The 21995-nt window shown below is 37.6% G+C and overlaps 1 protein-coding gene across 1 annotated transcript in view; it reads left to right on the top strand.

Moving 5' to 3' along the window:
• Positions 1-21995, top strand: part of SWAP70 (switching B cell complex subunit SWAP70) — a 78270-nt gene that overhangs the window by 26473 nt on the left and 29802 nt on the right. Inside the window, exon 3 of the mRNA XM_060605982.3 lies at positions 13869-14042. Coding sequence (XP_060461965.1) covers positions 13869-14042 — 174 coding nt within the window. The remainder of the gene's footprint in view (positions 1-13868; positions 14043-21995) is intronic.

Here is a 21995-nt window from a genome sequence, read left to right as displayed (position 1 = left end):
TTACTCTCTCTCTCAAAAAAGAAAATTGGCATAAGGTGGTGAATTAATGTACTTTGATTTCTTTTTAGAAGAAAATACTCTAAACTGTTGGCACCTTCAAGTAATTAAAATATTAGTGATTAAAAAGTTATGAAAGGTAGCATATTCTTATTATTAAATGGGCAGTTAATACAAAAATATGTGAAATAAAAAGTGAATGTCCCTTTACTCTTTTTAGACTCATTCTCCAGGAGTAACCACTGTTAACAGTTTGGTGAATATCTTTTAAATATATACATGCAAACACACCTATATAAGTGATAGTGTTTTGTTTCCATATGGCTAAGATGCTATACATATAGTTCTTCAAATTATTTTTTATAATTGAACAGTATATTAGTGTCATCTTTCCATATTGTATATATTTAGTTTAGATATGGAAGTAGTCATATATTCACATGAACAGTTGAGAAATTCCTGCTTTTGCCTATTTATAACATCAAGCCTGAAAAGTTTTGGATGTATTTTAAAAATGCCCATTTTTATTTTTTTTTATTTTATTTTTTTTTAACGTTTATTTATTTTTGAGACAGAGAGAGACAGAGCATGAACGGGGGAGGGGCAGAGAGAGAGGGAGACACAGAATCGGAAGCAGGCTCCAGGCTCTGAGCCATCAACCCAGAGCCCGACGCGGGGCTCAAACTCACAGAGTGTGAGATCGTGACCTGAGCTGAAGTCGGACGCTCAACCGACTGAGCCACCCAGGCGCCCCAAAAAATGCCCATTTTTAAATGTTTATTTATTTTTGAGACAGAGAGAGAGCGAGAGTGAGAGACAGCATGAGTGGAGGAGGGGCAGAGAGAGACACAGAATCTGAAGCAGGCTCCAGGCTCTGAGCTGTTAGCACAGAGCCTGACATGAGGCTCGATCTCATGAACTGTTAAATCATGACCTGACCCAAAGTCGAATGCTTAGCTGACTGAGCCACCCAGGTGCCCTTAAAAATGTCTTTCAAAAAGTGACAGTGATAATACGTTTAAACTAAAAATAAAGTATGTTTAGGGGTGCCTGGCTGACTGAGAGGAATATGTGACTCTTGATCTTGGGGTCAGGGGTTAGAGCCCCACATTGGGTATAGAGATTACTTAAACAAACAACAAACTTAAAAACATTTAAAAACTGTATTTTCCCATCACCTAAATATCACAACTACTTGCATATTTGTTTCTGTGACTTCTTTGGATTGTTATTGCTGTATACATTTTTTATAGTTTAGTGTTTTTTCATAATAGTAAAGTGCAGTAATTAAAATTTATGGTAATAAGTTAAACTAGTAGTTTGGAAAATGCTAAAATGTTGGTGAGGATTCTTTTTAAAATTATATGTTTTTCAGAAATTTTATAGCAAAGGTTGTCAAGATTACAGTGTGTTCATTTATGTAGTGTTCATTGTACCTGTATCTGTTATTCCGTATCAGCCTCACAATACAATTTTCTGCTCTTTGTGTGTTTGTTTTATGTGTATTTGTGTTACGTTTTTAAAGTATTTCTCCTGAAAAGATGGTAACATTGCTTTGATCATGCCTAGTAATTAGGAAAAAAGAGAAACCACATCATAATGAAATATAAGATTTAATCAAACTCACAAAAGCTACAAATTACGTGATTCCATTTATATCATGTGTCCAAAACAGGCAAACACATGGAGATACAATGTAGATTAGTGGTTGACAGATGCTGATGGGAGGTGGGAATGGAGAGTAACTATTAATGGGCTTGGGGTTTCTTTTTGGGATGATGAAAATGTTCCAGAGTTAGGTAGTGATGATGGTTGCAAACCTTTGTGAATATATTAAAAACTACCAAATTGCATACCTTAAAGTACAAATTTTATGGTATGTGAATTATATCTCAATAAAAAATCTTTTAATCAAATTGTACAGAAACTGATTAAAACTTCATAGTATGATGCTGTACTATTTTCTGGAGTTTTTTCCTGGCTGCTGTTCTATTCATTGATCAGGTGGCTCATTTATGGTCTGTAGTTGTATTATAAGTAAATATGTCTTTTTAAAAAATGTTTATTTATTTTTGAGAGAGTGCAAGCAGGAGAGGGGGAGAGAGGAGGACAGAGAATCAGAAGCAGGCTTTGTGCTGACAGGCTGACAGCAGCAAGCCTGATGTGGGGCTCAAATTCACAAACTGCAAGATGGAGATCATGACCTGAACTCAATCAAGTTGGATGCTCAGCTGACTGAGCCACCCAGGTGCCCCAGTAAATATGTCTTAAATTCTGCAAATGTTTGATGACCTGCTGTGTGCATGTGTTTAATCTTAAAAATTATGTCCGTTATTAAAATATAGAACAGTGGTGCCTGGGTGGCTAAGTCAGTTGAGTGTCCAACTCTTGATTTCGGCTCAGGTCATGATCTCTGCTTGTGCGTGCTCTCTAAAATGAAAAAATAAAATAAAAATAAATAGAACATTGGGACATTCTCAGAAATCTGAAAATTGCCTTTTCAGCGCTAGAATTTGTGTGGGGTGGGTGAATGGATAGAGAAACATGGTTTCATATCTTGAAATGCTGTACTCTTAATACTGCATTTTTTTCTCGTTGGTGTAACTTTCTTTAAATATCTTGAATTTTAAGTTTTAAAATGTTTTTTGTTTTGGTATTTAGGTATTTTATTGACTTATTTTTGAGCTAGCAGGAGCAGGGGAGGGGCAGATGGGGAGGGAGAGTGAGAATCCTAATCTTGATCTCAGGACCATGAGATCATGACCTGAGCTGAAATTAAGAGTCAGATGCTTAACCAACTGAGCCACCCAGGCACCCATATTTAGGTTTTTTAAAGTTTTTTAACTGGGGGAGAAAATATAGCAGTATTTTAAAAGTTCAAAATTAGCCACTAAATTTGGAGAAAAACTTATTCACAAAATGAGTGAGGATGTGATGAAACAGTAAGTTCTTGTTTATTATTGCTTAGCCACCTGGAGTGGAATTTTGGCAGACCTTCAGTCCAAGTAAAGCAGCCAGGGTTTCCATGGTGTGGGTTTAAATTGAGCAAAGATTATTGCCTTGTTTTGAAAGTTTGTTGAAAAAATGCCAATAATAACTGGAGAATGTTAACATAAAACGTAGAGATGGTCATCAGTTATGCAAAGAAGATATAAAGTAATGATCAAACATTTGCAAGATGTGATATATATGTCTGTGTCATATACATATGTGTATGACACACACATGTATACTATCTCATTTGATCCTCATGTTAATCCTGCAATGCATAATTGGACTTCTTTCCAATTAGCTCAGGAGGAAACAGAGCATAATGTTGCCTAACTGATAAGGGTTAGATAGATTTTTTTTAAAGTTTATTTATTTATTTTGAGAGAAAGAGAGTCTTAGCAAAAGTGGGGGAGGAACAGAGAGATGGAGAGACAGAATCCCCAGCAGGCTCCGCACCATTCTCGCAGATCCCAGTGGGGGGCTCGAACACATGAACTGTGAGATCATGACCTGACAGCGATCAAGAGTCAGATGCTTAACTGACTGAGCCACCCAGGAGCCCCAGGGGTTAGATAGATTTTAGACCTGAGCCATTTAATTTCTCTTAACTGAGCCACCCAGGCACCCCAATTTTATTTTATTTTTTAAGTAATCTCTACACCCAACATGGGACTTGAACTCACATCTCTGAGATCAAGAGTTGCATGTTCTACCGACTGAGGCAGCCAGGCGCCCCCTTAAGTGTTTTTAAGATGATTCTTTTCTTGTGATTGATTAGTATCTGGTGTTCTTTAGTGTTCATTCTTCTCAGTTTTCCCCCAGGTTGTTTTAGAGGTTTTCTGCCTTTGCCTAGAATTATTCTGAAGGGGTTGGGACCAAGAGATAAATTATGTTGAAATTCACTTTCTAAAAAGTAATTTTTCCATTTGATTTCTGTATTTACTTCTTCAAAGATTATCATTCCTGTTCTTCACATTGATAGAATTGATTTTCAGCTTTTCTGAGACATCGAATGATTAATATGCTTATGTTCTCGTATCAGATATTTTGCCTTCCCTGAGTGTTGGCTTTTTAATTTTTTTGCTTGTTTGTTAAATTCCTTCTTTAGTAAAGAATGGAATTCTATAAACATCTAGGAAGAGTGTTTTTGTGAACTTTCTCCACTTTCTTTTTGCAAAGAGACATTATACCTGGATTATCTGACAGTGAATGATTGAAGAAAGCAGTATATTGTTACCTTTTTACTACTGATCCCCAATAGACTACATCAAAAGCTAGTCTGCTTTAGCATATTTATGTGGCAACCTAATTCTTGCATGAGATTTAATAGCCTGTTAGGCTTTTGGGTTCAATCATTGTCAATTCTTTTCCCTGATTCCGCATATTAAAGGTTGATCTGGGCTATTATGATTTAAACCAGTAATCCTTTGGGAAGATACCAAGTCCTTATTGGGGAATCTGCTGCTTTTCTACCATAATCCTTTTCTTTTTTGGCCTTTGGCTTTTGGGAAACATATGTACATATAAAAGAAAAAAAGAAACCTTTCAGTTCAATACAATGTCCCTTCTCTAGAGGTTAGTAGCCTCTGCATTGTTTTCCTAGGCTGACATCAGATGCTTGCTGTTCATGTCAGTTATAGTTCTTCCATAAAATGAGGTTTCAGTTTTCTGTTACTTGAATGAATATACCTTCAGCAATCAAAATGTCTTCAAATGTGTGCCTAACAACTATCATTTAATAGGAAGTCATATTGCTCTTAAAAACCCAAGACTATGTTTTTGGGCAATTCTTCTTAACTGTCCTTTAGCCATGTTATTTCTTCTTTCATTGTTGCTTGAAAGTTTATAGGATTATTTTGGCACAATGGCCAAGTTGGACTCTACATTTTCATCATATTAGTGAAGTTATACAGCACTAAAAACTTCTGAGTGAATAAAGAGGTTAAATGATAAAAACTATGGATGACTTTATGCCCTTGAGTACTGTGGCCAGCAATACAAGTCTAAGAGTGATATAATTTAAATAATTTTTTTTTTCAAATAACCAGTCTTATTGAGTATTCGCATGCCATGCAATTTAAGTATTTAAAGTATGCAATTCAGTGGTTCTTGGTATAGTCACATTTTTTGTGCAGCCATCATCACAGCCAATTTTACAATATTTCCCCCACCTTCCTTCAAGAAAACCGTACCCACTAGCACTCACTCTCTCCTTCCCCACACTCTTAGGAAACCACTAATCTACTTTCTGTCTCTATGGATTTGCCTATTCTGGACTCCTCTAATATGAGGCCTTTAGTGTCTGCCTTCTTTCATTTAGCATAATGTCTTCAAATTCATCTACATTGTAGCATGTGATGGCATTTCATTCCTTTTGATGGCTGAATATTTCATTATAATTATACTACCTTTTGTTTGCACATTTATTCGGTTATGGATCTTTGTGTTGTTTCCACTTTTTGGTTATTGTAAATTTGCTGGGAGTGTTCATGTTCAGGTTTTTGTGTGGATATACATTTTCAATTCTCTTTAAATTGGATGATGATGGTATTTAACCCATGAGTATACTACCTAGGAATGGAATTCTTGGGTCATATGGCAACTCTATGTTTATTTTATTTATTTATTTTAAGTAAGCTTGATGCCCCTTGTGGGGCTTGAACTCATAACCCTGAGATCAAGAGTTGCATGCTCCACCAACTGAGCCAGCCAGGCCCTCCGGCAACTCTATGTTTAACGTTTTGGGGAACTGTAAAACTGTTTTCCAAAGCAGACGCACATTTTACTTTCCTACCAGCAATGTATGAGGGTTCCAATTTCTTCATATCCTCACAGTGCTTGTTATTTCCTATCATTTTGATTTTAGCCATCCTAGTAAGTATTAAGTATGGTATCTTACTGTGTTTTGATTTGAATCTTCCTGATGATTAACGTGAAATATTATAATAAAAGCAGTTTCTTTAATTGTTAAGGAAACACAGGTTATTGTTAGAAATTAAGAAAAAAGAGGAATTTATTAAGAAAACATATATCATCCATAACCTTACCATCTAAAGGCAGTCACTATCATTTTGATCTGTTTGCTTTAAGTCTGTTTTTTTTAGCTGTCTTTGTATATATTGTTTTTCAAATTTGGATCATATTGAAGACATAAATATTGCCTTTTCCATGCCATTAAATTTTTTGAAAACATGAATATAAAGATAAAGTGGTAACATTTATTTAGAGTTTACTATGTATCAGAAACTATGCTAAATATTTTAAACAAATGTTCTAATTAATTCTTTATATTAACTCCATGGGTTAAGTACCATCATTAATACCATTTTAAAGAAGGACTGGGCTTTGGGTTAAGTTGCTTGTCTAAGGTTACCCAGCTACTAAGTGACTGTATAATCGTTTTGTACCATGACTTTATAACGATTCCCTTTTTGGTGGGCTTATATTTTATTTTTATTTTTTTTTCCACTTTTATAAATAATAGTGCTATCCTACGTAAATCTTTATCTGACTCTGATTCCCTTTTTGGGGTAGATTATTTGAAGTAGAATTATTGATTGAAGAGTATGAATGCTTTCTGAGAAAACATATTCTCCAACCAATGTCTAAAGCATCAAATTGGCCAATTTCCCTGTCTTCTGAGAACTGACTCTGTGCCATAGGAACTTTAGTCTTTAGCTGGTTTGGATGAAAATTCTAGTTTAGAGAACACGTGATTTTAGTTTTGTAAATACTTTCAGAACTTTGAGTCAGAATTAAGATCTATAAATAGTATTGCTATCTTGTATGGATTTTAGTGAAAAGAAATATATATGTTGAAAATAAAGGGGCGCCTGGGTGGCTCAGTCGGTTGGGCGGCCGACTTCGGCTCAGGTCATGATCTCGCGGTCTGTGAGTTCGAGCCCCGCGTCGGGCTCTGTGCTGACAGCTCAGAGCCTGAAGCCTGTTTCAGATTCTGTGTCTCCCTCTCTCTGACCCTCCCCTGTTCATGCTCTGTCTCTCTCTGTCTCAAAAATAAATAAACGTTAAAAAAATTAAAAAAAAAAAAAAAAAGAAAATAAGAACAACTCTACATATTTCTTTCTAAGATATTATCTTCCATTTGGACACCCTGAAACCATTGGCAGCCATTATTAGTTTTCCAAAAGGTGTGAGGCAATTTATTATGTATGATATAAACTGGGATTTTGGAGCACAGTTTGCAATCTTAGATGGGGTAGAGTATGGAATCATAGATTCCTAAATCTTTTGTAGGTAGAACAGACCTTGTGATGCTCTCAATTTATAGATCTATTTTAATTTAGCAAGCACTTGATATTGAACCTATACCCTTCAATAGTTTGCTGTTGTTTTTAGGTAAAGTGCAACATCCTTATCATGGTGTACAGGGCCATGTTTGATTTGGCCTCTGCCAACCTCTCTGCCCTCCTTTTCTTCCTCTCCCCTTATTGTCCCCTTCTCTGCAGTTATGTTGGCCTTCTCTCTGTTCCTCATATTACCAAGACCGTTCCTGCCACAGAGCCTTCAGACATGTTGCCTCCTCTGCTGTAAGGCTTCCTCTACCCAGAACATGCATCTAACTCCTGTTCATCTTTTAGGTCTCAGCTTGATCGTCACTTCCTCAGGGAGGGTTCTCCAGGTTGCACCCTGCCCTTCCCAGAGCTAACCTGCTGCTCTGTAATGTGTTCTCCCATTGTAGCATTTAGCACATTTTCATCATATAGATGGTTGTTTTGTTGCTCTATTTTTTGATACCTGATATGCCTCTTAGAGTGTAACTTCTGGGGTAGCAAGGACTGGTTCACCATCGTACAACTCTGTTGATTGTTGTCATTGTATGCAGAAGTTTTTAAGTTTGATGTAGTTGATTCTCTATTTTTGCTTTGTTGCCTGTGGCTTTTAATGTCCTATCTAAGAGAACATTGTGTATTCCAATGTCATGAAGGTCTTCCCCTAGTGTTCTTCTAGTTTTATAGTTTTAGGTCTTACATTTAGATTTTTACTCCCTTTTGCATTAATTTTTATATATGGTGTAAGGTAAGGGTCCATTTTCTTCTGCGTATGGATATTCAGTTTTCCTAGCACCATTTGTTGAAGAGACTATCTTTTCCTCAATGTGTAGTCTTGGCATCCTTGTTAAAGATCATTTGACCACATATATAAGGGTTTATTTCTGGGCTCTCTGTTTTGTTGGTCTATATGTCTCTCTTTATGCTAAGTACCATACATACTGTTTCAATTACTGTAGCTTTGTAATATGTTTTGAAATTAGGAAGTATAAAGCCTCCAGTTTTGTTCTTCTTAAGATTATTTTGGCTATTCATGGTCCTTTGAGATTCCATATGAATTTCAGGATGATGTTTTCTGTTCCTGCAAAAAAAAAAAAAAAAAAAAAAAATGCCACAGGGATTTTGATGGGGATTGAACCGAATCTGTACATTGCTTTGGGTAGTATGGACGTTTTAACAATATTAAGTCTTCCAGCCCATCAACACTGGAGGTCTTTCCATTTATTTATATAATTTTTAATTTTTTTCAGTAACGTTTTGTAGTTTGCAATGTACAAGTCTTTTGCCTTCTTGGTTAAGTTTATTCCTAAGTATTTAATTCTTTTTGATGCTCTACTAAATGGGACTTTAAAATTTTCTTTTTTAGATTGTTTATTGTTAGTGTATTGAAACACAACTGATTTTTGAGTATCCTGCAACTTTGCCAACTGATTTCTGAGTGTTCTGCAACTTTGCCAAATTTATTAGTTCTAAAAGGTTTTCTTTGTGGAATCTTTAGAGTTTTCTACATAAAAGAAAGAGCACGTTATTGGCAGATAATTTTACTTTTTCGGTTCTAATTTGGATGCTTTATATTTCTTTTTTCCTTTTTTTGTTTAATTGCTCTGGCTAAGACTTCCAGTATTGTGTTGAATAGAAGTGGTGAGAGTGGGCATCCTTGCCTTGTTCTGATCTTAGAGGAAAAACTGTTTTTCACTGTTGAGTATGATGTTAGCTGTGAGCTTTTCATACATGATCTCATTTTGTATTTTTTTAAAAAGATGTAAATGCCATCATTTAGTATGCTTTTACCATTGAGCATGACTAAACTAAAGAATAGTGCCATTATATTTTAGAGAAGGAATAAGCCAACAGACAACTTATTAAAATTAAGTAATATACAGTGAATTTGGTTTAAAAAAAAAGCCACTACTTATTTCCTGGGAAAATTTATGGAAAATTTGTTTGGTTTCTTTTTTTTTTTTTTTTTTAATTTTTTTTTAACGTTTATTTATTTTTGAGACAGAGAGAGACAGAGCATGAACGGGGGAGGGTCAGAGAGAGAGGGAGACACAGAATCGGAAGCAGGCTCCAGGCTCTGAGCCATCAGCACAGAGCCCGACGCGGGGCTCGAACTCATGGACCGCGAGATCATGACCTGTGCCGAAGTTGGCTGCTTAACCGACTGAGCCACCCAGGCGCCCCAGAAAATTTGTTTGGTTTCTAATGCCATTGCAATCTGATTTTTACCCAAACTTCTTGACTCTCTTGAAGGTAACTAGTAACCCCTAAATTGGAAAACCAGTGGTCTGTTCTTAACTCCTTTTTAATCTCTGTAGCATGGCACTGTTGATCAAACTTCCTTAACTGTTTCCTCACTCAATTTTCATATCTTTGTGGTTCTCCTGCCACTTTGTTCTTTCGGTCATCATAATTCCTCTTCCTCCTCTAGTTTTGTAATGTCTGTATCCCCTGATGTTCTGTTTTTTGATCCCATCTCTTTTCTTGATTTATGTTTTCTGTCAGTGATCTCATTTGACCATCATGGCTTCAGTCATCATCAGCAGGCAGTTGACTGACAAGTCTGCCTCTCCTCATTCGCTACAGTTCCACTTCTTTGTCTTTGGACACCTCCATCTGAATGTCTTACTAGACCTTCAGGTTGAAGATGCTCATAATTGAAAACTTTATCTTTCCTTCTGTCTTGCTTTTGTCTCCTTCATCCTGTATCTGTTCCCCAGACTTGGTTGGTGTGATGTTTCTGCCATACCTTTGCTCATGCCATTTCTTCTCCTGTCTTTTGTGTTACTTATCCTCATACTCTTCAATATACTTCAAGATCCGCTTCAAATACCATCTTTTCTGTAAAGTACTAATCTGAGCAGTAGATGACCTACTCATTCTCTGCTCTAAAACCCTTCAATTGGGAGTTTCTTATGGACTATTTCTTAAAATTATGAAGCTGTTTGTGATTTGGTCTATGTTTGCTTTTCTAGCCATAAATCTAGGCACTCCCCCTCAGGAATCCTATAATTCGTCACATAATCCACATAGAATCACTTCTTGTTCCTCAGGTAAGCCTATATGCTTTTGTGTACATGTCATTTCCCCTTAGTGTTTTTTAGGGGTGCAGGTGGATAGAGTTGATGGTGGTGGCCTGTGAAACTAGTCCTATAGAGGTGTCTTACATTATATAGATGTCCTCCATCTATTGAGTTCTATAAGCAGTTTAGCATAGTGGAAAGAGACAGCATTTGAACCTTGATTTAAATGCTAGTTTTGATATTTACCAGCTACATGAACTTGGTATTCAATTTTTCTGAACTTCTGTTTCCTGATATTTATAAGCCATGTGAACTTGGTAAAAGTACTCAATATTTCTGAACCTCTATTTCCTGATCTGTAAAATAGGGGCAATATTTAGCCTTACAAGGCTAATAGCAAGTTTAAGTAAGCAACTGCATATAAAATGCCAAGCATATGCTAAGTCCTCATAAATGGTGTTAAAAAAGAAAAAGGAAAAAAAAAAAGATGCTGCAGCAGCAACTACTGCTTTCCCTTCAAGGGATCAATTGTGTATGATTGTGGTGTGAGAAATGGTGTCAGACTGAGACAGGGTACTGCAGGCAGAGCACAAAGGATATCGTCCTACTCCTGGGGAACTGGTGTGCCAACCACATGTCCTAGTTAGGGATCCAGAGAAATTTCTCCGTGTAGTCAGCTAGTGACTTCTTCCTTCTGGTACACATAACGCTTTGTTTCTATCTCTCCAAACAGAAATGCTTTGCACATATTGTCCTGCCAGCCACTCTGCCTTCTTTAGTACATCTTACTTCTTGTCCCAGAATATGGCTTTTAAAATGCAGGCTGTATATGGTGCTCCTATCCACTCTTTCAGTACAGATAAATCCTAACTCCTTAATATGGATTATAAGGCTCTTTATGATCTGGCCTTCACCTCTCTCTCTCGCCTCATCTTTAGCTGTGCCCCATGCAGTGGTCACTTATCATTTTTTGTCTGCCCAGTATCTGAACTCTTATGTTTGGGAAATTGCACAGTGCCTTGGTGGGGGAAGGACCTGTCTCACATCTCAGATATTGAAAAGTTCAGACACTCGTGAGTGACACAGAGGATCAAAGACTGGGTCAGTGGCAGCAGCGATGGCCTCTTGTTACATTGGCAGCGGTGTCTGTACTATACTCTTACCATGCATAGTTTCAGCTGTGGTTTGGACTGACTAGCCTACATCGGTAATGACTTAGTTTCAGAGCCTAGATTTTCCATCCCTTGTGTTGGATCTTTGAGGTTACCCATTGTTTTTTCGATGAATTCTTTTTCTGTTTAAAGGAACCCAGGGTGTTTTCTGTTATTTGCACTTACGAAATAGCCTTGAATCATACCACTCTTTAGCACCAAGTGCTCCATTCACATTAAACTTATACAATACTTCTGAACTGACCATGGTTGTCTCCACCTCTGGGCTTTCTCACATTGTTCTACCTAGAACTCTCCTTACCCCATTCTTGAACTGTTTGCATTTTGTTTTCTTTTATTGAGAAATAATTAACTTGCATCACAGAATAACTTTAAGCCTCACAGGATGGTTTGATTTACATATATTGTGAAATAATTACCATAATAGGTTCAGCTAACATCCATCATTTCATACACATACAATAAAAAGAAAAGAAGGAAGAAAAAAATAAAGGGGAAACATTTTCTCCTTATGGTGAGAACTCTTAGGATGTATTATATCCTTAACAACTTTTCTATGTCATACAGCAGTGTTAGCTATAGTCATTATGTTGTATATTACCTCCCTTGTACTTGTTTATTTTATAACTGGAAGTTTGTATCTTTAGACCACCTTATTCCAGTTCTCCCTCCCCCCACCACCTGCTTCTGGTAACCACAAGTCTGATCTCTTTTTCTATGAGTTGTTTTTTTTTTTTTTTTTAGATTCCACATACAAGTGAGATCATACAATATTTGTCTTTCTCTGACTTATTTCACTTAGCGTAGTGCCTTCAAGTTCCATCCGTGTTGTTGCAAATTGTAGGATTTCCTTATTTTTTATGGCTAAATAATATTCCATTATATATATGTGTGTGTGTGTGTGTGTGTGTGTGTGTGTATTACAATTTCTTTATCCATTCATCTATCAATGGATACTTAGGTTGTTTCCATGTCTGGAAAATATTGATAAATTCCATATCTGGAAAATATGAAATATTGAAAAATTCCATATCTGGAAAATAGCCCATGTCTGGGCTATTGAAAATAATGTTGCTGTGAACATGGGAGTACAGATATTTACCTGAGTTAGTGTTTTTGTTACCGTTGGATTATTATTATGTATATTATAATATATATATTATTATATTTCCAGAAGTGGAATTGCTGGATTGTATGGCAGTCCTATTTTTAATTTTTTGAGGATCCTGCATACGGTTTTCCATAGTGACTATACACTGACTTTTAATGATCCTTTGAATTGCACTCTGTTGTCATGTTACTTTTTCTGCAAATCTTCCCCTAGTTCTTAAGATGGGTTAGCTCTTCAGTGTTCCCACAGAACCCTCTGCTTATTTCTATTATAGTACTTATCACACTGTATTGTAATTGTCTTGGCATTCCTTGGAGACATGGGCTACTACTACATTAAGTATCTTTGCATTGTCTCTGGCAGATCGTAATTACTATCTAAATTTTATCTTTTGAATGAGTGAAAAACTATTGAATTACACATGGTGTTGTATTAGAATTTGTCTATTTGCATATCTGTTTTCCCTAATAAATGTGAATGTTTTGTGAGCAGAGACCAAGTTCTTCTTCATCTTTATATCCTTCATTTGTAACATAGTACTTGGCTTATAGTAGATCCTGAGGGAATGTTGATTGCATGATTGAATGACTGAAGGGCAGGCTGTCTTTTTAGAATTTCAGTTTAAGTTTTTTCCAAAAAAAAAATATCTTCTTTGATTATATGGGTAAAGATGAGATATCAGTATGTGGCTCATACTGAGTAATTGACACTCTCCACTCCTCTGTACCAGGGTTGGTAGTTTTATTTAGAAGATAGTGTGTACATGTGAAAAAATAACTATTCAACAAGCTAGTATTTTATGTGCCAAGTGAGTGATATGGGCAGATAGATATTGCTTTAGTGTCAGGCTAACTATAACGTTCTTAATTGGGCCTTTGAAAGTGTGGTACACAAGCAAATGAAATTAGAAAATGTTGGGGCGCCTGGGTGGCTCAGTCGGTTAAGCGGCCGACTTCGGCTCAGGTCATGATCACGCAGTCCATGAGTTCTAGCCCTGCGTCGGGCTCTGTGCTGACAGCTCAGAGCCCGGAGCCTGTTTCAGATTCTGTGTCTCCCTCTCTCTGACCCTCCCCTGTTCATGCTGTGCCTCTCCCTGTATCAAAAATAAATAAACGTTAAAAAAAAAAAAAAGAAAATGTCTATTCATTAATTGCATTATTAGTTAATTGGATCGATTAGAATGGAAGCCTGTATCTGTTTTACTTGGCTTATATTCTGCTTATTTTGGAATTTTTCCTCCTTCATTGGATATTTTTCATTGAAATTTTAACTCATTCTTTTTTAGGTCCAAGACAACTTTGACAAGATTGAGTTCAATAGGATGTGTTGGACCCTCTGTGTCAAAAAAAACCTCACCAAGAGCCCCTTGCTCATTACAGAAGAAGATGCATTTAAAGTATGGGTTATTTTCAACTTTTTATCTGAGGACAAGTATCCATTAATTATTGTGCCAGAAGAGGTAAGGTGTGGCTCTGGGAAGTTCTTACATGGCCATCATAGCATTTAATAGATCTAGCTTGGAAGTATTGTTTTAATTCAAATTGTGTAGATACAGAGGGAGATCTTGGACTAGTGTTTTTGGACCAGAGGCAAAACAGCTTGAATTCAAGAAAGTCCAAGACTTAGTGATTTGGGGTCATGTAATAACCCCTGGAGATTTGTAGATAGGGTGGGACTTTTCCTCTCCAAATTGCTATAGTTATGGATGAATCCATCCTCATATCCAAAGAATTTTTATTCAGTACAAGTCACAACATAATTTTTTGTTTCCTTACATATTGGCAAAACTAGTATGGCATTTTAGGAAAGCAGGGCAAAATTGGCTGAGTGATGTTATCTGGGAAACACATATGATCCACAATGTTGTTCTCAAGGCTGTTTTTATGTGAGGAAATACTGTTCTTGTTTCAAAGTCCAGGACGGTGACTTTTTATTGTTCTTTCCAAAGTAAATGAAAAAGAATATTTTGCTTGTTCTGTTCTGACTTATTTTCCCTAGCTTCCAAAGGTAAAAAAAAAAAAATACAGGAGTAAGGTTTCTGTGCTATCTTACTGCCTTAAAAAATTATATATGTAATACATGCTTATTACAGTAATAAATATAAAAGGACTAATGAAGAATTACAATTAGCTATAGTTCTCCCCTAAAAAAAAAACAAAAACAAAACAATAACCTGTCATTCCTTAACTTCTGACAAATTATTTAACCTCTTGAGATTTAATTTCCTATCTATAAAATAGCACTGGGGCACCTGGGTGGCTCGGTTTGGTTAAGCGTCTGACTCTTGATTTCGTCTCAGGTCATGATCTCACAATTCATGAGATTGAACCCTGCATGGGGTTCTGTGCTGACGGCACAGAGCCTGCTTGGTATTCTTTCCCTCTCTCTCTCTGCCCATCCCCTGCTTTCTTTCAAAAACAAAACAAAACAAAAATTAAAAATCTTTAAAAAATAAAATAGGGCTAAATAGAGGTTCTGCATTTAAAGGACTTAGCTCAATATCTGGTATGTAATATGTACTCAGTAAATGTGTTAACTCCTATGACCACTATTATTGCATTTTTGCATGTAAGTCTATTTCCTTAGGACAGATTTCCAACAGTGGAACTCTGAGTCCTAAAAAACACACTTAAAAAAATTTTTTTTTAATGTCTATTTTTGAGAGAGGGAGACACAGAATCCGAAGCAGGCTCTAGGCTCTGAGCTGTCAGCACAGAGCCTGGCGTGAGACTCGAACTCATGAACTGCGCGATCATGACCTGAGCCAAAGTTGGATGCTTACCCAACTGAACCACCCAGGCACCCCCAAAACACACTTTCAAGGTATTTGATGAACAGGTAGAATTACCCTTTGGAAAGGTTGTACCAATTTAGATAGCTATCAGCAGTGATTGAGGCCTATTGTTACCCATCCTGCCAATACAGAGTCTAGTCTGTGATTTCTGTGATTCATATTCATGTTAGGAAAATCTGTTTAAAAGTGCACACTACAAAATTTTATTTAAAGCCAGCAAGCATTTATTGACTGCCAACAATAGGAAAGGCACCAAGAGTAATGCAAAGTGCAAAAGATTACTTCCTGCCTTCAAGGAGTTTGTAGTCTGCTCAAGGAAAAAAATAAGTCAAATGTAATTTAAAGCAAAATAGACTACCTGTTACAAGAGAGATGCAAAGGGCATACAAATACAGAGAAGGGACAGATTTATTCTAGCTTGGGGGAAGTAAGGGATCAAGGAAAGCTTTTTAACAGGCAATGTAGTAGTTAAAAGTAAGGTCTTAAATTTTTTCCATAAAGGGCCAAACAATAAATATTTGAGGCTTTGTGGCCCTTTAGGCCATCCTGTCTCTGTTGCAGCTGCTTAAATCTGCTGTTATGGCGTGAAAGCAGCCACAGACACTATGTTTGTTGCTGTACTTCAAATATTGCTGGACTTTGAAATGTGAATTTTGTATGATGTTCATGGATCATGAAATTTTTTTTTTTTCCTCCCAACTACTTAAAAATGCAGGAAATGTTCTTAGATCATGGATATATACAAACATGCCATGAGCCAGATTTGGCTGCTGGGCTAGAGTTGACTTGTGGACTGGCTTTTGCTGTTCCCTGGTAAGGGCAGGGGTCTGGAGTCAGATTTCCTGGATTTGACTTCTAGCTCTATCACTGTTCACTAGCTCTATGACTTTGGGCAATATACTTCATTTGTTTTTGCTTCAGTTTCCTCAACTATAAAATAAGACTAATGCTAGTATCTACCTCTTACTCTTCTTGTGAAGATCAGATGAGGAGAATGCCTGGCCCTGAAAGTGCTCATTTAGTATTAGCTCTTAAGTTTATGGGGAAATTAGCACTTGTGCTGGGCCTTAAAAGATGGGAAGAATTTTGATTAATGGAGAAGAATTCTGGGTGGAAGAAACAGTGGGCAAAATTATATGAGTGAACAAAATTATAAAAGCAAAGGGCATATTCTTTTTTTTTAAAATTTTTTAAATGTTTATTTTTGAGAGAGAGAGAGAGACAGAGTGTGAGTGGGGCAGGGGCAGAGAGAGGGAGACACAGAATCCAAAGCATGCTCCAGGCTCTGAGCTGTCAAGCACAGAGCCCAGTGCGGGGCTTGGACTCACAAACCGTGAGATCACGACCTAAGCCGAAGTCAGTTGCTTAACTGACTGAGCCACCCAGGCGCCCCCAAAAAGGAATTTTTAAAAAGGATATTGGGTAGCTCACAGAATTGTCATGATGGCTGAGACCAGGTTTGAATGCTATCATTCTGGAACTATCCTGGTCACTCCAGTGAGGAACCACAAGGAAAATGCTGCTGCCACCAGGGGGTGGGTATTGTACTTGTGCCATGGAAAACCTCTGGCCCTGCACATTTGGTGCAGCCCGGGAACTCTGATCTTCTTACAACTGTTTTTGCTACCAGAGAGAATTCTCTGTGCCCACTTTTCAGTTCATAGTCAGAGGATAACACATGTAATTGGTATGGCCTATGTCAGGTACCATGAGATAGTTGCAAAGGAGTCCTGGAAAGGGTCCATTTGCATTTTTATTGTCTGTATTTGGAGGTAGGGAATTGCCAAGATGTAAGAAGGGGGTTCGATGCTAGGCAGTCAAAAAGAATGACACATGCCCTGTCTAACTGGAATATGCTAGAAGGAAGAATGGTGGTAGATGAGGCTAGAAGTTGTTTTGACTTTATCCTGCAGGCAATGGGGAGCTGTGAGCCACTGATGATTTTTTAAAATATTTATTTATTTATTTTGAGAGAGAGAGAGAGTGGGGCAAGGGCAGAGAGAGAGGGAGAGAGAGAACCCCAAGTGGGCTCTATAGTCAGCACAGAGCCTGATATGGAGCTTGATCCTACAACCGTGGTAAGATCATGACCTGAGCCTAAATCATGAGTTAGATGTTTAACTGACAGAGTCACCCAGGCACCCTGAGCCACTGATGATTTTTAAGCAAGAGAGTGTCAAATAAATAGATGAAATATGGAGAGATGTGAGATGGGAAGTTGAGAGAAGGTAAGTGGCATATGGGGACCGAAGTATAGTGATGTTAGTGAGAATGGAAAAGAAGATCAGATGGGAAGGACCTAGAGGTGACAGGACTAAAAGTTCATAGTGCCTGGTGTAGGTCTATAGGCAGGTTTCAGGCCTGGGCAATTGGGAGGTAATAGAGTATAGTTGTTTAAAGCATGATCTTTGAAATCAGACTGCCTGCTTTAAATCCTGACTGTACCACATTTTAACTATGTGACTTTGAAGAGATTAAGTCATCTCTTTGTTTGGGTTTCCCCATCTGTAAAATGGGGACAGCTACTTCATTCATTGGACTCTTGCGAGGACTAAAATAGTTGATATATGTGAAGCATTTAACATAATGTCTGGCCCCATGATGAGTGCTCACTAAATAGTGCCTATGTGTGAATGACAGGATGATGAATAAGTTGGAGATATGGTGTCTGATGATGGGTTGGGTACATTGGTATTTTAAGTGGGACATACTTGTGGAGCTGTCCTGTATTCAACTGGAATTACACTTCTAGAATTTGTGAGAAGTTAGGGCTGGAGACAGAGATGGGGAAGCTATGGGAGTAGGTTAGATCAAGGAGGAAGAAACCACTGTGGGAGAAGTGAGGGCTTAGGACGGAACATTGGGACTGTTTCTGTAACAGGAAGAGGAAGTATTTTTGGTACAGGAAGCTGAATTGAATAGTCTATAAGGTAGGAGGAGAACTGGGAGAGTATTGAGTCATGAGTGCCATAGAAAGAAAAAGTTCTAAGAAGCAGAAAAGTAGTTACTAGCATTAGATGCTACAGAAAAATTAAAGGGTGATACGTGAGAAGTTGCCCTTGGATTTACCAATTAGGTGGTCATTGGAAATCAAGTAGAACACAGTTTTATGTAATGGTGGGAACAGTTTTTTAGCGCTTAGTAACAATAATGATATGATAGTGCGTCAATGTTAAAGGGGATATGAAGTGGGGCGCCTGGGTGGCTCAGTCGGTTAAGCGTCCGACTTCAGCTCAGGTCACAATCTTGCGGCCCGTGAGTTTGAGCCCCGCATCAGGCTCTGGGCTGATGGCTCAGAGCCTGGAGCCTACTTCCGATTCTGTGTCTCCCTTCTCTCTCTGTCCCTCCCCCGTTCATGCTCTTTCTTTCTCTGTCTCAAAAATAAATAAACGTTAAAAAAAAAGGGGGGGGGAATATGAAGAATAAAATGTGTTATGGAGTCTTGTCCATGAAAATTGTCTAGCTTAATACAGAGACATATAGAAGGAATGGAATATTGATAGGTGTTGAAAAAGATGTATTGATGGTATTTAAAAGTAAAAAAAAAATTTTTTTTTAATGTTTATTTTTGAGAGACAGAGAGAGACAGATCATGAATAGGAGAGGGGCAGAGAGAGAGGGGGACACAGAATCCGAAGAAGTCTCTAGGTTCTGAGCTGTCAGCAGAGCCCAACGCGGGACCTGAACTCACAAACTGTGAGGTCATGACCTGAACTGAAGTTGGATGCTCAACTGACCCAGGCGCCCAGGCACCCTAAAAAAAATAAAAATAAATTTTTTTAACATTTATTTTTTATTTTTGAGAGACAGAGAGAGACAGAGCGTGAGCAGGGGAGGGGCAGAGAGAGGGAGACACAGAATCTGAAGCAGGCTCCAGGCTCTGAGCTGTCAGCACAAGCCCGATGCAGGGCTCGAACCCACGAACTGTGAGATCGTGACCTGAACTGAAGTCAGACGCTTAGCAGACTGAGCCACCCAGAAGCCCCTAAAAAATGTTTTTGATGTTTATTTTTGAGAGAGAAAGAGACAGAATGTGAGTGGGGGAGGGACCGAGAGAGGGAGACACAGCATCTGAAGCAGGCTTCAGTCTCTGAGCTGTCATCACAAAGCCCTACACGGGCCTCGAACTCATGAACTGTGAAATCGTGACCTGAGCCGAAGTTGGATGCTTAACCAACTGGGCCACCCAGGTACCCTCTGGTGGTATTTTAAAAACCTAGCTGTTGCTTGGAAGAATTATGCTAATAAAATCTCCAGTGTTGTCTTTTTTTTGTTTGTTTGTTTTTTGTTTTTTTTGTTTATTTTTTTTTAATTTTTTTTTTAACATTTATTTATTATTGAGAGAGAGAGAGAGAGAGAGACAGGGCGTGAGCAAGGGAGGGGCAGAGAGAGGGGGAGACACAGAACCTGCAGCAGGCTCTAGGCTCTGAGCCGTCAGCACAGAGCCCGACACGGGGCTCAAACCCACAAATTGCAAGATCATGACCTGAGCCGAAGTCGGTCGCCTAACCAACTGAGCCACCCAGGCGCCCCTCTCCAGTGTTGTCTTTTAAAACATTTTGTGGTTACGCTTAGTGTTCTAAGTTTATTTGTGTTTTCTTTGGAATTGGAGGTGGAGTGGGTCTCTTACCTGTGATGTTTGGGCTCTTACCATCACTAAAATATTCATGGTAGACTTGAAATTGATCTTGTCCTGATTTCAGCGTTAGAAATTTCCTTAGTAACTAAGGAAACTTACCTTATTCCTCAAGGGGGCACTTGCTTGATATGGAGGACTTGTCATTGGCTTTAAATCATTGTTGAGCCATGGGCTATGAAGGGAGCCCGTCAGCACTAGCTTCCTGATTGCTCTGCCTAAGAAACTGCTCCAGGTGGCCTGAAGAACTGGGACCCACATGAGCCTTGAGGTGTACCATGACTGTATCCACTTCTGTACTCTAGAGCCCCGCCAAGGCTCTGTGGGCTGTTAGGAATGTCTTTGGTTGTGTTTCTAAACAAATTAATCTCATTCCAGAAGGGAATAGCCTCTGTTTAGAATAGCCAGGCAGCATACCTTGTCATGTTATTGTTTGGACTTATTACTCTGTTTTGACATCTTTAACTCTCTCAGCATTTCTTCTGCTTAGATTTAGAATTAGAGTTAGTTTTATAGATCCTTTCCCTGTGGCCAGAAGTACTTATGTGGAGAAAGAATCATCAGGACAGATTTATGTGGAATTGCTTTGTCTGGCTGCTGAACCAGCCTCCTGTTAAAATATGGCTATGTATTTATTAAGCTCTTAGCACATCTCCTGTCCTTGGATGAAGCACTGTAAACTCAAGATCACACTATTTTATGGAAAATACTAGAGTCATAATATTTCTTAAGGTGGTCATTCTCTGTTACATTTTGTTTCCTTCCTAAATACTTTAATAACATTAGAAAAGCCCCATATTTTGAACTAGTTTTAGACTTAGAGGTTTTAGTAAAATTTAATGTAAAGATAGATAAATTTTAAAAATAAATTTTGAAGTGTAATGTCTTAATTTGTCATGAGTGCATATATGAGTTTAATTTGTAATTTTACCAACAGTTTTTAGGTTTTATAAGTTTAAGGTAATTTTTATGTTTCCAGTCATCCATCTACCATAATGATTATTTGTATTTTGTTTGAGTCCAGAATGTTTTTAACTGAGATTTTATTCTCTAGTTTTGATTAATGCTATATAAGATATAAGTAACAGTGGTAGTTATAAGAGTAACATAAGTGGTATAAATGTTTGATTTTGATTCAGTTTCCCATGACCCAGAAAGTAGTGTCAAAAATATTAAATAAATGTTTAAGTGACTTACACCATGCATAATTCAAGAAATAGTATGTTCCCATTTAAGATGGTTCCTTAATTTTTGTCAAACGATATTCCTGGAAATGTGTGTCTGTATAGTTTTTTTCATTAGCATTCATTTTCCGCAGAGCCAAGAACAAAACAGGATGTGTCTGTTGTGGACTTATTTGGAAGAATTGCTTTGATGCAATTAAATATCAAAACTGAAATAGTTTTAAGAGATCCTTAGTGAATGAAATAAAACCTAAATTGTTGTTAAACCAGTAAAGGCCCTTTTTTAATGACAACGAAAGAACTTTTAACAACATGATTTTTGGAGCCAGAGGCCTTGAAAATCACATGCAGCTTGAAAGTTTATTCTTTTGTTATTTTTGGTGAAACTTGCTTGGAAGGAGGAAGTAAGCTGCTTCCTGAAACTGAATGAGCTTTTAGAATTGATGCAGGCCACTCGAGACTAACACGGCAGCACGTGATTTATTATTTAGTGTAATTGAATAGTTGAGAGTGGGAATGTTTGTCTCTTCCTGGCCCAATATAATGAATTAAGAGATCCTTAAATTATTTGGTAATGATAAGTATATGATTGTGTTGAAAGTCAGCAGGAAATAAGTCTAGATTATTTGGGACAATCACTGGGAATGCTGAGCAGTTGCTGGGTGCGGATGACAAACTCAGGAGGGTTTGGGAGTGCGCACCTTCATAAAGGTTTAGGATGAACCAAGGAAGCTGCCTCTAGAGCTGAGTTTGCTACTAACAGGTACTCTCAGTTACTAACATTATTAAAGACCATTG

Source organism: Panthera onca, chromosome D1 (genome assembly GCF_046562875.1).
Source record: "Panthera onca isolate mPanOnc1 chromosome D1, mPanOnc1 haplotype 2, whole genome shotgun sequence".
In the NCBI taxonomy this organism is placed as follows: Eukaryota; Metazoa; Chordata; class Mammalia; order Carnivora; family Felidae; genus Panthera; species Panthera onca.
Note: the sequence above shows the minus strand (reverse complement) of the source record. Positions and strands in the feature narration are given on the sequence as shown.